The sequence below is a fragment of the Juglans microcarpa x Juglans regia genome, chromosome 2D, assembly GCF_004785595.1.
Source record: "Juglans microcarpa x Juglans regia isolate MS1-56 chromosome 2D, Jm3101_v1.0, whole genome shotgun sequence".
Taxonomy (NCBI): Eukaryota; Viridiplantae; Streptophyta; class Magnoliopsida; order Fagales; family Juglandaceae; genus Juglans; species Juglans microcarpa x Juglans regia.
Window position 1 is genome coordinate 39,266,226 of NC_054596.1, and position 15,701 is coordinate 39,281,926.

The following is a 15,701-nucleotide window of genomic DNA, read 5'->3' on the forward strand; positions in this document are numbered from 1 at the left end:
TATCAAAAGGTCCTTAAAACTCTTGATCATTTGACATGTAACTCCTTTGTAGAATTTAATGAAGGATCCAGTTTTACTAAAATGTCCTTAAGACTCTTGACCATTTGACATGTAGCTCCCTTGTAGAATTTAATGAAGAATCATGTTTTACCAAAATGCTCTTAATAGCCTCGCGGCGCATATGAATTGACGTCTCTTTTTCATGTATTTTTTATCTTGACAGTGTACTCATTTTCTTTTCTTTTTATTTTAATTTATTTAAATAAAAAATTAATAATATTTTTTTATTATATAGAGTAAATAAATAATCAATATGGATGCAGACCAATGCTCATACTTTACTGAAATTTAGATTTTTTTTTATTTTTTATTTTTTTTATTTTTATTTTTATTTTATTTATTTATGTATTTTTATTTTTGTCTTTCTTTTAACTTTGGATTTTCTTTTCCCATCAAATAAGCTACTGAATTTTTTATTATTTTTTTAAATTATTATGTCAGGTGCACTCTATGGCTAATGCACCCGGGGCCGTTTCCGTGTGTATGTGTGTCCACTTCAATGTTCTTTCTCCAAAGCACCTGCAATCATGAAATAAGAGAGGAGAAAATACAAAATCTTGAGGTGAAGAACATTGCTAAAATATTTCAAATATAAGGTGCACAATCTAATTAAGTTTCATCATTAAGATGAATCTTCTAAGGTAGGTCCAGCCTGCTTTGCATCATCACCATACATTTGGTCAAGAATCAGCACCAATCCCATGGCGAAAGCACTATCAAACCCTGGCTCAAGACACAACAAGAAAACATCCTTCCCAAGCATCACACATGTTGACGGGTCCACTTTTCGTTTGATCCGAGCCACAGGTAATTTTCTTGATGCGTTCTCCACACAAGTCTTGTAAACTGTACAACATCGACGTGGGAAAGAGCCTTCGATTTGGTACTCCTCTGAAACATCACCTTGAACCTCTATCATCAATCTAGACCGTCCAATTATGGATGATCTAGATACACTAAAAATCGAGTTTTGATGATCTGCTTTGTCTCCTCTGTATCCTTCCCACCTTTGATAAAGACTCGGCTTCTATTCCATAACACACTCTCTTTCATTATTCACTTGGTATTAGAATGTGAAAATGTGTAGTACATTTAAATTAACTCTGATAAATAAAGATTAATGAATGATTATTATCTAAATTGGATACTCAAATCTAAATAATGAAACAATATCATGTGGACCCTAAAGTATTTAATAATGTGGGACCAACCGAGGATGTGGACTCTACATATTTATTGCATTAGTCTTCGAATATGACCTACATTCGATATAGATACAAGTAAAGAACCCCAATCCGAAAGAATAGTATTATAAATAAATTTTGATAAATATTTTTAGTCACAAAGAAATAATATAAAAGTAAACTCATAAACTGACGTAACTTGATGTGATATATTAGATTATAAAATTATTTTTATTGTAAAATAGATCTAACATATCATATGAATTATATCAATTTATGAGTTTATTTTTGTATGATCTCTTTATAATTGTAGCATTTTTCATAAATCTTATAACAATTAACTAATTAGCTTAATGATTTTTGTGATTCATTTTAAAAGTATATCCCATCACAAAACATAAGCTCATCTTTATTTAGATTGACATTTAAATATTTTATTCCTTAGTATTGTTGAGTATATTGTAAAATTTAGGACTAGATATAACCAATACACAATATTAATTTAGGATAACAAGGCACGTTTTATAGCTTTCTCATATATAAGAAGGGCTGGTTGACTTTTTATTGGAGACTTGCAAATTGAGAAAATAAAAATAAGAAATTTAGAGGGTAAGTTGTAGTTTCTTTTAAAAAAAATATTATATATATAATATATTTTCATGGGTTTGTGTATTATTTATTATTATTTTTTAAAAATTATTATGTTTAAAAAGTAAGAAAGTTACTATATATGTAAATTAGTATAAAGATTGAAACAAATGACAATTATGCATTAAGCATCTGACATGCACATATAATTTTAGAATAGAGATTGAAAGATACGACAATTATCCATTAATCATCTGACAACCAAATATATTTATGGAAAACTCTACTATGCGGTTCAAATTATACCGCTCGGTTTGACTGTTTAATTTTTATTTTTTTTTACCAAATGATGAGAAAAATAATTTTAAATGTATTGATGTATTTTTTTTATTTTTTTAAAATATTTAAGTATATTAAAAAATATGAATAGAAAAAAAAAAAAAAACTAATTTTACAATTAGCGGTAACACCAGTACCACCGCTCTATATTTATAAGTCTAACTTAAAAACTGACGTGTATTCGTTCATTAAAAAAAATGCGCTAGTCATATACGTAGCCTAGCGATCTATATCAATTTCTTTATAAATGGTTAAATAAATTTGGAAAAAAACTCAATTAATATCATAAAATCATATTGGAAAAAACCTCAATTTTAAAGTGGTTAAGCAGGATGTGACGTAGTTATATCACAAACCTTTCGAAGAAGAGTGAGGAGGCATTTTCCGGAGGAATCCATGAGAACGAGCTCGTCTTTGGGTTTGGAATCGGGGCCGTACGAGTCAAACCGGAACAGAAGCACCCCTTGTGGATCATACACGATGAAACCGTCACCGGGGAAGAAGACGGAGGTCTTCCGGACTGTGAGAAGGGTCTCTTCAGGGAAGCAGAATTTCTCGTCCACGATCATGACAACCTTGTCCATATTCATTGCCATGCACCCAAAGACTTTTAAGATTTTAGAACAGAAAACCAGTAGTATACAAAATCGATCTGTGGAAATATGCAGATCATTGCAGAATATATCATCTCAAGTAGGTAATTTATGCCATTTAAATGGCGCATGGGAGTTGCTTTGCCATCTATATGTCTTTTTCTGAGATGCCTCGAGTTGGAGGTCATGCATGCAAATCATTCAGTTTATGTATATTTTCCATAAAATAATGTTAGGCATACAAATTTTAAATAGACAAATTTTATACAAATTATTTATAAAAAGTGAATCTCATTAATAGAGAATTGGTTTTTTAGATTTTTTTTTAAATGGAATCTATTTTTTTATAATGGCTTGTACGAGACTTGTCTATTTGAAACTTATACAAATCATTTCTCTTTTCGATAAATATATATGCTAAATTGGATTTCTCACACACACATATATATATAAATATATATATATATATATATATGAGATAAGTAGGTTTGGGTCCTCTTTATATTTTCATAGAGTTTCTAGACAATGAATATATTTCAATATTAATAATTTATGAAGGAAATATTATATCGTCTATCTACAGGGTCAGTACGATAGGAGTTGAATCTTGACACAAGATTTAAGTGTGATCGGTGTTGCAATCATTTGTGCATGGCAAAAATACAATGGCGATCTATCGTTTATATATTCATTAATGCCATCATTTGTACGTCCAATTTTGAATCTCCTCCTCAATTAACTTCAATATTGTCTATAATGTGGTCAAGCGAACTCTTTTTTCCTAAATAAAAATGAGTAGAAGATGATAATCAAAAATAGTTTTTATATTTGTATGTGATCATAGTAGCATTCTATCTGTTGGAAACTGAAAATGAGTGATTTATGGGTTGTTTAGATTTGGAGTTGATCTCATCTAATCATTACAATTTTCTCAAATTTTTAAATAAAATATAATAAATAATTTAAAATTTTTAAATCTCAAAATAAAAAAAATATTAAAAATATATATTCTAATAATATTTTATTCAACTTTCAACTCTCATCATATTTCATATCAACTCAACTTACTATTCAAACATCTTAGACGGAAAAGCTGCATACACCCCCTCGAAAAAGTTTTGAGAACTCTATCTTGTGATTTTTGAGACTATGATAATAGATTCTATCCCCTTTTTTAATTTTTGACATTATAGATCGTGCTTTTTAATATTAATTATCTGATATTTATTAAGGGTGAGAAAAATTACAGCAGTGGTAGTGGGTCGCTGTGAAAATTAGCATACCAACAAATAATAGGAAGCATTGTTGCTGTATCTAGTTGATGTCTCTCCTAACTAGCTGCTTGTAGTTGTCACTGATACAAACAGCTAAACACACACACATATATAGTCATAAAGTTGTCATATATATATATATATATAATAAATATTTTAATCACAAAAAGATCTTATAAAAATAAATACACAATTAACTTACGTGATTATATGTTTTTTCAATTTATTTCTTCATAATTCTATGTATAATCAACTTCTTTTATCACAATTTAATATAACGTTGCATATATATATATATTTATATGTATATGTATGCATACAGTTTCCCAAATGAGACATGGTATATACTTTTTTTATAGGTAAAATTAAAAATATATAGGTGCGTGCATTAAAAAAGTAAAATTTCTCTTCATTTTAAATATTATTGTCATCCTTAATCAAATTTACTGATATAATATATTTTTAAATAACATCGGTTACTTTAACCATAATTATTTTAAATATGAACAAATATAATAAAGACCTTTGCTCGGAAGGTGGTGTAGCACGAGAATGGCTCCCAACAAGACCAATTGCCTTTTTTATTTTTTTTATTTATTTTTTTCAGATCTTTAAATATTTTTTTAAAAAAATTTACAATATCATTAAAAAATACTTCTTTAAATATTAAAAAATAAAAAAATTATTGGGATCCGGTAGAGTAGCTTTTCTCTATAATAAAATTAATTTGAATAGTAAGTGATGTTACACTTCATCGTAAGGTTACATGAATGCAGATCACCAGTACTAAGATTTGCAAAATAAAACAAGAGGTGATCCTGTGTAAATCGCTGAATGATGTGAGATGAAGGAGAGAGTACTGGCCAATAAAGTATGTCTTTTCTTATCAACATGGTTATCATTTCTTTTTTAGAATTATTCTGTACAATAGTCTTATACCACGCACTTATTAATGTGAGTTTTTATTTTTTAATTTTTTTACTTCTTTTTTTAATATGTCTATAGTGTAAGGTTGCATTATATAATTTTTCTTCTTTTTATAGCTAAAATTTTGGATATCTCTTTGAGAATTGCTATAGCTGACTATTCTTTTTGGATCTTTGTGGAATGATTTTGCTTGCTTAAGAGCCCAAGTTCAAGTCTAAATTTTAGTTTTTCTTTTTTCTTTTTGTTAAAACTCAAGCATTGGACTAGTCAAAGGGATATTTATGAAACTTTGAGTTAAAGTAATTTAAGGGCTCTAATCATATTTGGAGAGTCACTGTAGAAGGATCGAATCCATATTTTATGATTTTTCCATCCAACTACTTCTCTCTTTTAATATTAATACAAGTGTATTTACAAAATATTAATTTTTTTAAAATATTATTAAAATATATATTATTATATTATTATTTTGACTTTAGAATGACTAGTCTAATATGAACTAACCTTATCAAAAGTTTTGACTATAGTCAAAACCTCAAATTCTAATAAAAATTTAGACTTGACAATGATTAGGCCATTGTCAATGTTCTTAAAGCCATACATCAGATGCAGTGTGGGTTGGTATGATCTCCATATCATGTTATATTTTTTCCTACTTAAATTTGTATTATTATGAGTGTTGCCTTACAAAAGCACCAAGTTTCTATTTTTGTAGAGAATGAAGTAAGTCCTATAACATTTATTTATGGCCGCATAAAAATTTCAGGTAATATTAAATGAATAATAAATACCGTAGAACCTGTTTTATATATCTATCCAATTTATTTTAAATATAAAAACTTGAAATAGCCTTACTCTCCTTTAGGGTAAGAGAAGTGACTTCTGTCAAATGGATTAGACATGGATGTAGTATTGTTCACTCGGGTTCTGACTCGGCTACTCGGGTATACTCGGCTCAAAACCTGGGTCTCAAACCTAGGTAGGAACTCGGATGAAACCTACTTTTTTGAAACTCGAAAATTCACATTCTTGACTATACTCGATTTTTTTTTTTATACAAAAGCCGATATGTTATTAAATTCTTTTAATGTTGAAAAGCATAATCTTTTTTAATCTAAAAGCCTATATTTTACCAAAGTTTTTTCAAGAAGTCATGTTGAAAAGCATAATACTAATGCAATGAACAATGTCTATAATAATAAAAATATATTAAAATGGAAAACTAAATTTTATGTAAAAAATAAATAAAGTTAGAAACAATTAATTATATTTTTAACTAAATTTTTTTTTCCTTAAAGTTGACTTTTTTTATATAAATCCGGAATACAAATTTTATATCCGACCCCGCCCGAGTAGGCTCGGATTTTGAAATGTGAGTTTTGGCCTGGATTTGACCTGAAATGGAAACAGTAACCAAAACCCGGATTACTAGTAGGTCCGATAATCGGGTTGGAAAAAAATCGACCGGGATAAAGAGTCTTACACGTATGTCATAAATTATACTTGATATCATAGGGTGGTGGCGTTTTTGTAGCTTTTATGTCTCCAGATTTTCCATCCTATCATTTCCTTTCCTGTCATTTCCTTTTAAAGATGTTAAACCAAGGCCAAGATGGGTTGGCATTTCCTTCCTAGGTCGAGACATTTACTTTAGCCACTGTCCTTCTTTGCTAACTTTTGGGCCTATGTCACTTACTCTAACGAAATGTGAAGTGGGCCTCTTGGTTAAATCCCATGTGAGAAGAAAATATTTATTATTCAACTCGGTGGTGAAGTCAAAAATAATAAGTCATAAGTGTAAGAGAACGGATAAAAGAGAAATAGGTGGTGAAGTCGAAGAAAATAGTCATACATTTTCAAGGTAAAAAAAGGGCAGTTTTATGGAGACGGAAAGTCTATCGATAGAACTGATCAATTACCACTAAATTGTTTTTTTTTTCTTAAATATTAAGAAAAACATTTCTTAATGTTTAAGGGGAAAAAAACAAAAAAAATAATTTAATGCATATCTTAATATTTAAGAAAATAAATAAATAAAAATGTACCCATCGGTGCAAATGCTCTGTAGACGGTCTATTCTACCTAACATTTCTCTAAAAACAATTGTATTTGTTTTGTATTCATCGTTGCATTTTGAATGTCGAGTGAATGACGAGTAGGGTGATAAAAAGAAAAGCGAAAACGAGAGTGGACGAACATATATAATTGGACATAGTTTAAAAGTCACATATCTAGCCATTGAAAAGCCCGAATAATAGAATAATAAATTGAAGAGAAATGGTACTTACATTTTTAGGGTTTGTAAACCCCGCTTATTCACTTTTAGAAAAATGAGTAAATCTGAAACTGATATGAAAAAATAATTTTTTTAATGCTGGACTTCACTTTTTCTTTAAAGGGAATGTGCAAAATTTACACATTCTAAAATTGCATTTAGCATTACTCTAAATTTAAATAAATAGAAAAAGAAAGCAAATGAGGAAGAAATGAGAGGATCCATAAGAGCGGATTGTTTTTCGAAGGGGACAACTTTTTAATAAGCTAAGTTTTATCAAAGAAAATAGGTTAGGAGGTGAATTATCTTGTGTCATATCCACATATAATGGATTACAAGGAAATCAAACACAGCTTATGTAGCTAGTGATAGTTAAGATAGCTCATGAGTTGCTAATATAAAGAACTCAATCATCTAAACACAATTGCCACGGTTCATGGAAAGAGTGGAGATGAGGAGGAAAGTTGGTCAGAGAGGTGTAAGGAGGTAGAATGTAATTGTTAATGCCTAAAAATGGCGCAACAATCGGGAAGGGGAGAAAGATCCATTTCCGACCCCGCTGAGGTTGTTCTAGGCCAGGATCAGTGTTGTGTGGAGCCCCCGGAGGTGGGCTAGTGTGACTGAACGGTGTTCATGCGTACATCCATAGCGGTGAACAATATTTAAATGCAAAGGAAAAAATAGAGGAGGACACACAGATTTATGTGACTCGATACTTGGCCTAAGTCCACGGGGGTTCGGGGAGGGGAGATTCCACTATAATATATTTTTTTATAATCTCTCATAGTCTTTCATCCTCACTGTACAACGGAGATCTAAGTTCTATCCTCTAATTTTTCTCCTCTCGCTAGAGTCTCTGTGGTGAGGTTGAAGAATGTGAAATCTCAGAGAAGTCTAGCCGAAAGTCCCCTGGAGTCATATGTCTCCATGCCTTCTATCTCCTACCCCTTTACTTTATGTCACTTACCTTTTACCCTACTGACACACTGCCCTTCCTTATGCTCTTGTCCTCTCTCTTTCTCTCTCTTCTCTCCTGATGAGTCCCCTCTGTTGGGCTGGGCCTAGGAAATACCATGGGCCTGTTATATTTTATCCCTTACAATTGTCCACAATTCTTAAGGGCAATTTGCTCCAAAAAGAAGATCTTGAGAATTTTCAAAGATAAAATATGCAATCGAAATAATCCACCCAAGTCTGTAGAGAAATAAATTCTGAGTGTTGGTCCTTGGTTATCCGTTCCTCTTCCGTTATGCAATGAAAATTTTCGAGCACCGGATTAGGCGGGAGACGAACTCGACTATATAGAGAGTAAGCACGAGGCTCGTCTTAGCGAGATAAGTAGGAGATGGATTCGACCATATATAGTGCGAGTGCGAGGCTCGTCTTGGCAAGGTAAGCAGGAGATAGGCTTAACCGAGTAAGGTGTGAGCATGGGGCTTGACATGGTGAGAAAAAGCTGGAGATAGGCTTAACCCCATAAAGTGCAAGCACGGGGCTCGACTTGGCAAGATAAGTGGGAGATAGACTTGATCGCGTAGAGTGTGAGCGTGAAGCTCGATTTGGCAAAGTGTATACTCCAACGCTTAAGTTGCGAGCACGTAACTTGGCTATGGCGGGAGATGTACCCTACCGCGTAAGTAGCGAGCGCGTAGCACGGCTACGACGGGATATGTTCTACAATGTTTTGAATGCCGTACCAGACGCCGTATCGGTCAAGGCACTGGAACGAAATATTTCAGTACCGGTACCGTTTCGGGATAGTGTTTCGGGATAACGTTTCGGGATAGTCGATATATAAATAAATTATATATATAAATTATATTATAAAATAATAGTCTATATATAAATAAATTATATATAAATACATATATATATAAATTATAAATAGTTTAGTCTGAATTGAGGATTAAAAAATAAGCTTGTAGTTTGAAAAAATGAAAAAAAAAAAAAAAAAAAAAACACAGGCCGAAATTGAGGCCAGAACGGCCGGTACCTGCCGGTACTACCGGTATTTGGGTCGGTACGAAACAGGTCTGGCCGGTACGAAAAATTTCGACCGTACCGGCCGGTACGGTACGAAATTTGAAACACTGATGTTCTATACCTTGTAAAGTGCGAAGGTCGGGTAGTCGAGTGCCCTGCCCACCTGTTGGGCGCTAGCTCGGCTATAGCGGGAGATGTTCTCTAATGCGTAAGGTGTGAAGGTCGGGTAGTCGAGTGTCCTGCTCCCCTGTTGGGCGCTAACTCAGCTATGACGAGAGATGTTCTTTACTGCATAAGGTGCAAAGGTCGGACAGTCGAGTGATCTGCCCGCCTGTTGGGTGCCAAGGGGGCTGAGCTACCCCTGACCCTTCTCATTTGTTGACTCGATATCGAAAATAACCCAGGAGAGGCGGTCATGGCTCGAGTGTAAACACTCAGTGTTTGCTGGCGGAGATGTTGTCTTAGGAGTAATGTTAGGCAACTGAAAGACTGGACCCACACTTCGCCTTTAAAGAAGGCCAGGCTGTCTTAAGGCTGGACCGACCTATTGACCCTCAACGGGAAGGTAAGTAGGAGATGTTCTACCGTGCTGGAAAATTCAAACCGGTTGGTGTAAATATTCTCCAACCATAAGTGTGAAATTTGCAAACTTAATCTGTTGTCCTGGAGTGAGGCGAGAATCAGAGGTTCGGCATTTTCTAGAGGAGATGCAATTCTTAGAGTAATGTCAGGCAGTTGAAAGACTAAATCCGCACTTCGCCATGAGGGAGGCCGGGCCACCTTAAGGCTGGACTCACCTGTTGACCCTCAACAGAAAGATAAGTAGGAGATGTTTGATCATGCTGCAAAAGTAAAACCGGTTGGTGTAAATAATCTCCAATCACGAGTGTGGAATTCGCAAACCTGAGCTGTCTTGCTGGGGTGTGGTGAAGGTCTGAGACGTTACTCTTTTGGCGTTCCGTTGCATGAGATGGAGTGTGGTGAGGGTATGAGGCGTTATCCATTTGGCGTTCCGTTGCAGGAGATGGCGTCCCAGGAGTAATGTCGGATAGTCGAAAGACTAAACCCGCTCTCCAAAGGAGGAGAGGTCGAGATGCCTTAGGCTAAGTCCACCTCTTTGTTCCTCCCGAGGAGGTAAGTTGTCGAACAGCTAAGGTGCTGGTTCACTCTTCACTGTGATGGGGGTATGTTGTCCGGCAATTGAGAGGCTAGACCCGCTATCCATAGTGGGAGGGATAAAGCAGTTTTAAAGCATATCTCATTCCTTTGTGTCCAGCGAAGTGGTAAGTTGTCAGCGAGTTTGAGACTGGACCCTCTCCCGCTTGTTGATGCTCATGGGGAAGGTAAGCGTTGGGCAACCGAAGGCTAGACCCATTCTCTATTACGAGAAGGATAAAACAGCTTTCGGGTGTAACTTATCCCTTTGGTACCTCGCATGGAGGTAAGTGCCGGACAACTAAGAAGCCAGGCTGCTCTTCGCCGTAAAGGGGTTGAGATAAGTTGTCAGGCAACCGAGGGGCTAGACTTGCTCTCCTTCGCAAGGGAGATTGGGTTGCCCGAGGGACTGGACCCACATGTTGACTCTCATGGCGAGGTCCTGCCCTTTGATATCACTTAGAAGGTAAGGGTTGGGTCAGGCTATAGCTGGACCTGCTCTTCACCATGCGGAGGTCAAGGTAAGTTACCGGCAGCTCAGAGGCTAGACTCGCTCTCCTCCGTTAGGGAGGTCAAATCGCCAAGGGGATAGATCCGCCTATCGCCCCTCACAAGGAGGTAAGTTACCGGTTAGTTTGAGACTGAACCCGCTCCTGTCTGTTGAGGCCACAAGGAAGGTAAGTGTCAGGTCAGGCTGATACTGATCTCACTCTCCATCGCAAGAGGGATAAAGTAGCCTTAAAGCGTAACCCACCCTTTTGGACCTCGCGGGGAGGTAAGTAGTCGTTGATGGAGATTATATTGATGAAGATTACGTTGGTGGAGATTATGTTGATGGAGAAATACTGAGGTGTCTGAATAGTGTCTAAGTGTGGCAGGGCGTTTAGCCAATGTTTTGCACTGCAGGAATCAATCATGTTAGTAAAAATAAAATCCACATAAGTTTTGAGGGAGACAAACTGTGGTGTTTTAGCCTTTGTATCCAGTTGTTGTTTGACCAATATTCCTCGTTACTAGTTGCTATTTATTCTCTTTCTTGCTCCTCTTCTTCTTCTCTCTTTTTTTCTTTTCTTTTTTCAATTGAGTCAGTTTACTGCTAGGGAATTTGTCCGTCCTTAAGTATCTTTGAAGCGATGTGGACTTAACCATCTCCTAGAAAATTTCTTGTTCATCTTCTCCTCGAGCCATGTTATGTGGGTGAGTGGAATACTGGGTGGCTTCTTATACTCCATCATGTGTACCGTGCATGGCTAATGCATGGCGCACATTACACATGCGCAACACACGCATAAACACTGGTTGTTAATCCGTCGAGATGTTGCCCACTGAATAAGGGGGTAGGCAACATGCCCACCATGCATGTGGCCGACCAGTGGAGATACTTTGTTGGGTTGGCTGAGCACGACGGCTGGTATCATGTGTAGGTTTCCTGCTTGGCCCTGGCTGAGACGGTGGTTGTGTAAGGTGTGCATGTGACATGCAAGGTGGCCGAGGCACATGTATGTGTCATGCAAGGTGACCGTGATGTAGGTCGCTGGGAAGGTTGCTTACTTGCGTGGCTGGGAGGTGGGCTATCTAAGATGTGCATGCGACATGCAAGGTGGCCGAGGTGCATGCAGGTGACACAAGGTGATTGGGCCATGCATGTGGCGGCCAAGTAAGTGAGGCTGGTGGAGCACGTCGCACGGCCATCACATTGCATGGGCCATGCAACATGCCTTGGATGTGGCTCATGTACAGCTCGAGAGAGGGGTTCTCATGTGGGTTAGGGTTGAGCCGGGCAAGGGAGAGTCCTCCATTGGGGCTGTGAGAGAGATGGCTAAGGAGCTTGACGTTGGCCGGAAAACTTGGGTGAAGAGCATCTAGCCGGATGTAGTGGGCAAGGTGTAGTGGGCGAGGAGTTTGGGCAGGTGCAGTGGGCGAGTAGCTAAAGGAGGCCAAGAAGCTTAGGGTCGAGGAGGGCCGTCATAAAATTGACCGACGAACCTAGGGGCGAGAAGCTAGTGGCTGAAGAGGTGGTGTGCTTGCCATTGGGTGGCCGGGCAACACACTGCTGGTCGAGATGAGTGGTTAGCAGAAGGAGTGGCCAGGAGACCACTAGCAGAGGAGTGTAGGCCCTTCACTGAGGACCGAAAAACACCCAGGTTGTTAGGGGCCTGCCCGCCACTGGGGTGTCGAACAGCTCAAGACGTGGTCACTGGTTAACTCGGCTAGGGACCTTGTGTCGGCGACATAAAACGCTGATGGTGGCCACACTGTGCCCGTGAGCTGGCTTTCATAGGTGCTCCGAGTCGGACCGAGAGCAAAAGAGCTTTTTGCAACTGAGGAGCCTCCGTCAGAGAGGGACCCTTCCCTTTAAACAGAAAACTTCAGCAGCCTGGTTGGTGACCGCCATTGGTCTTCTTGGCCCACGGTTGGCAATCACAGGGTGATTGCTGTGCCCCAACGGTTCTACCGTGCACAATGTACATGTCCCCCAGTGGCAGATCGCCTCGAGGGGAAGACATAAACCATCGACAGACCATGTGGTGGCCATCGATGGTGCTCATCGGGCTCATAACGGGGAAGTCGTGAGCATCCTGGGTTCACTTTACCTGCAGACGCGTGGCTGTGGGCCACTGCCCGCCTGCCTTAGTGGTCGGGGACCAATTTCGGGCCAGTAGAAGGTGCCGACGATTGCTAGCCGTGGCCCTCTTGGGTTCCCTACACTCATGCACACATACTGTGCATGGCACTGCGCATGCCATGCATAGTCGGGACGTGCATCCATGCACTTAAGTGCACAGTGTTTGCTTGCTTGTGTGAGTGCCTATACACAGTACATTTTTGTATTTAAAATGCATGCCGATGACATACATAAAATGCAAAAAGGACTTGCAGTTCAAGTAGTTAGGGAGTTTGGGTTCTCGGCTTACACGTTACGTGCAAAGAAAATCATTTAAGTGTAGTGCACTTAATCGTCTGGGCGAGGAAAGGTTCACTCGCCCCTTTTTTGCAATAATGCTTACTACTTTTCATAAACATAAAAAACAAAAAGGTTGAAGATACTTATCTGGAAGAGTTTCATCTGCTCATCCTTTGGAGATTATTTAGCGCTCAAGGAAATAATCTTTCTTCCGCTTTTGATGTAAAAATAATATCGATCCCACAGACGGCGTCAACTGTTAACGCCTAAAAATAGCGCAACAGTCTAGAAGGGGAGAAAGATCAATTCTCAGCCTTGCTGAGGTTGTCTGGGCCTCGATCGATGTAGTGTGGAGCCCCCAACAGTGGTCCGGTGTGGCTGTACGGTGTCCATGCGTACATCCATGACATGAACAATATTTAAATACAGATGAAATAAATTGAGAGAGACACATAGATTTACATGGTTTGGTACTGGGCCTACGTCCACTGGAGTTCGGGGAGGGGAGATTCCACTACAATATACTTGTTTATAATCTCTCATGGTCTCTCGTACTTATTGTATAATGGAGATCTGATTTCTATCTTCTGGTTTTCCTTCTCTCGTTGGAGTATCTGTGATGAGGTTGAAGAAGGTGAAGTCTTAGAGAAGCCTAACCAAAAGTCCTCTGAAGTCGTATGTACCTGTGCCTTTTATCTCATATCCCATTTGTTTTATGTCATTTCTCTTCGATTTATGTCACTTCTTTTTGCTTTATATCACATCACCAATTTTTTCTCCTGAAACACTACTCTCTGTCATGTCTGTCCCATCATTCTCTCTCTTGATGAGTTCCCTGTTAGGTTGGGCCTAGGAAACACACTGAACTTATTATTTTTTATCCATTACAATAATAATCAATTCAGCCCCTTAACTTCATCATAAATGACTGAGAAAAATAAAAGTGAATTATTAAGGGAGGTAATGTTGAAACCAAAAGACTTGCATTACTATTATTAAGTGCTAATGCCACTATGAAGTGGTTTGAATTCAGAGATGAGTTGAGATGGTTTGTGAATAGTAGAATAAAAGTTGAATTGTTTATTATATTTTGTGTGAGAATTTGAAAAAATTATTTTGGGATTTGAAAAAGTTGAATTGTTTATTATATTTTGTATGAGAATTTGAAAAAATTATATGATTAGATGAGATGAGTTGATGTGAATTTTGAATACAAACGAGGCTATATTACACTATCATGTCTAACCATTATCAATCCAAGGCATGCAAAAAACGAAATAATGCCAAAACATGTGAGAAATTACACCAATTTTTTTTGTTTTAGAGAGGAAAATTAAATTCAAAAGTAAAGATTATAAACAAATAAGATTATTCATTAACTTTTTAGAAATTTGATAAAAGAAAAAGAAAAATTTTAAATTTTTAAAATTTTAAATCAATGAAACCAACGAATAAATAAAATGCAGGTTTGGGAGGTAAGATGAGAATTTTATGTTTTGTTTTAAAATTTAAAATATTATATTTTAATATTATTATTGTTTTGGAATTTAAAAAAGGTAAATTAAAATTTAAAAAAGTTAAATTATTTATTATATTTTGTATGAAGATTTGAAAAAAATATAATAATAAGATGATATGCAAATTTTATATCTCATCCCACCTCAAACCTGCCTATTTGATTTTTATAAAATTCAATGCGAATGACCTTTGTGATGCATAAAGGAAGTTAGAGCGCAGAACGCGCATTGCAAGTAATTTGTATTTTTGACTTAGTTTTGTTAGAGTAATAGTATGTATAATTCTAAAATAAATAATTTTTATATAAATTTTTTTATAAAAAAGTGAGTTTTTTTAGATGGGTCTACTTTTTTGTTTATAAAGATTTATATGAAATTTGTACTTGTATAAATTATTTTTTTTATTATATATAAATCGGTATAACACATTATTTATAGTGAATTTTATTTTAAAATTAAAATACAAATAACTTATTAGTATAAATGATCTGAAAAGCTTTCATATTAGTAGTGTATTAGAAAAAAATAATATTAGGGGTTGTCCAGCTGTACGTGCCCTAATGCATTTCATTTTTTGTTAAATATTTTTTTAAAAGTATTTAAACATTTAAAAAAATATATATATATTTAATACTAAGGGTGATTTGTATTCAGAAATCATTTCAAGTCATCTCAACTCATCTCACTACTATTTATTATTATTTATTAATTTTAACTCATAAATTTTATTACTATTTACAACTTATCTCACTATTATTTATAATCTATCCCAATTCATTCCAATTCATTTTCAAATCCAAACGACACCTAATTATTTGCTTTCAAAAGATTTAAAACGTCCAACTGAGGCTACCATTTTCCTTCAACAAAAAAAATGTCTTAGATAGATTTTATCTTTTTG

General features: G+C 36.1%; 1 protein-coding gene across 1 annotated transcript; it reads right to left on the reverse strand.

Annotated features, from left to right (window-relative positions):
• Positions 1–624: 624 nt before the first annotated feature.
• LOC121250437 (protein LURP-one-related 5-like) lies at positions 625–2,974 on the reverse strand. The gene is made up of 2 exons (XM_041149567.1): positions 2,528–2,974; positions 625–1,087 (listed from the first exon to the last, which is right to left on the reverse strand). The coding sequence occupies exons 1-2, from the start codon at positions 2,765–2,767 to the stop codon at positions 683–685; spliced, it is 645 nt and encodes a 214-aa protein (XP_041005501.1). The 5' UTR covers positions 2,768–2,974; the 3' UTR covers positions 625–682.
• Between the last annotated feature and the right edge of the window lie 12,727 nt (positions 2,975–15,701).

Coding starts and splice junctions, on each gene's coding strand:
- LOC121250437 (XM_041149567.1), bottom strand. CDS start 2,767: ATGGCAATGAATATGGACAAGGTTGTCATGATCGTGGACGAGAAATTC. Junction 1,088..2,527: donor TCCTCACTCTTCTTCGAAAG/GTTTGTGATATA, acceptor GTTATGGAATAG/AAGCCGAGTCTTTATCAAAG.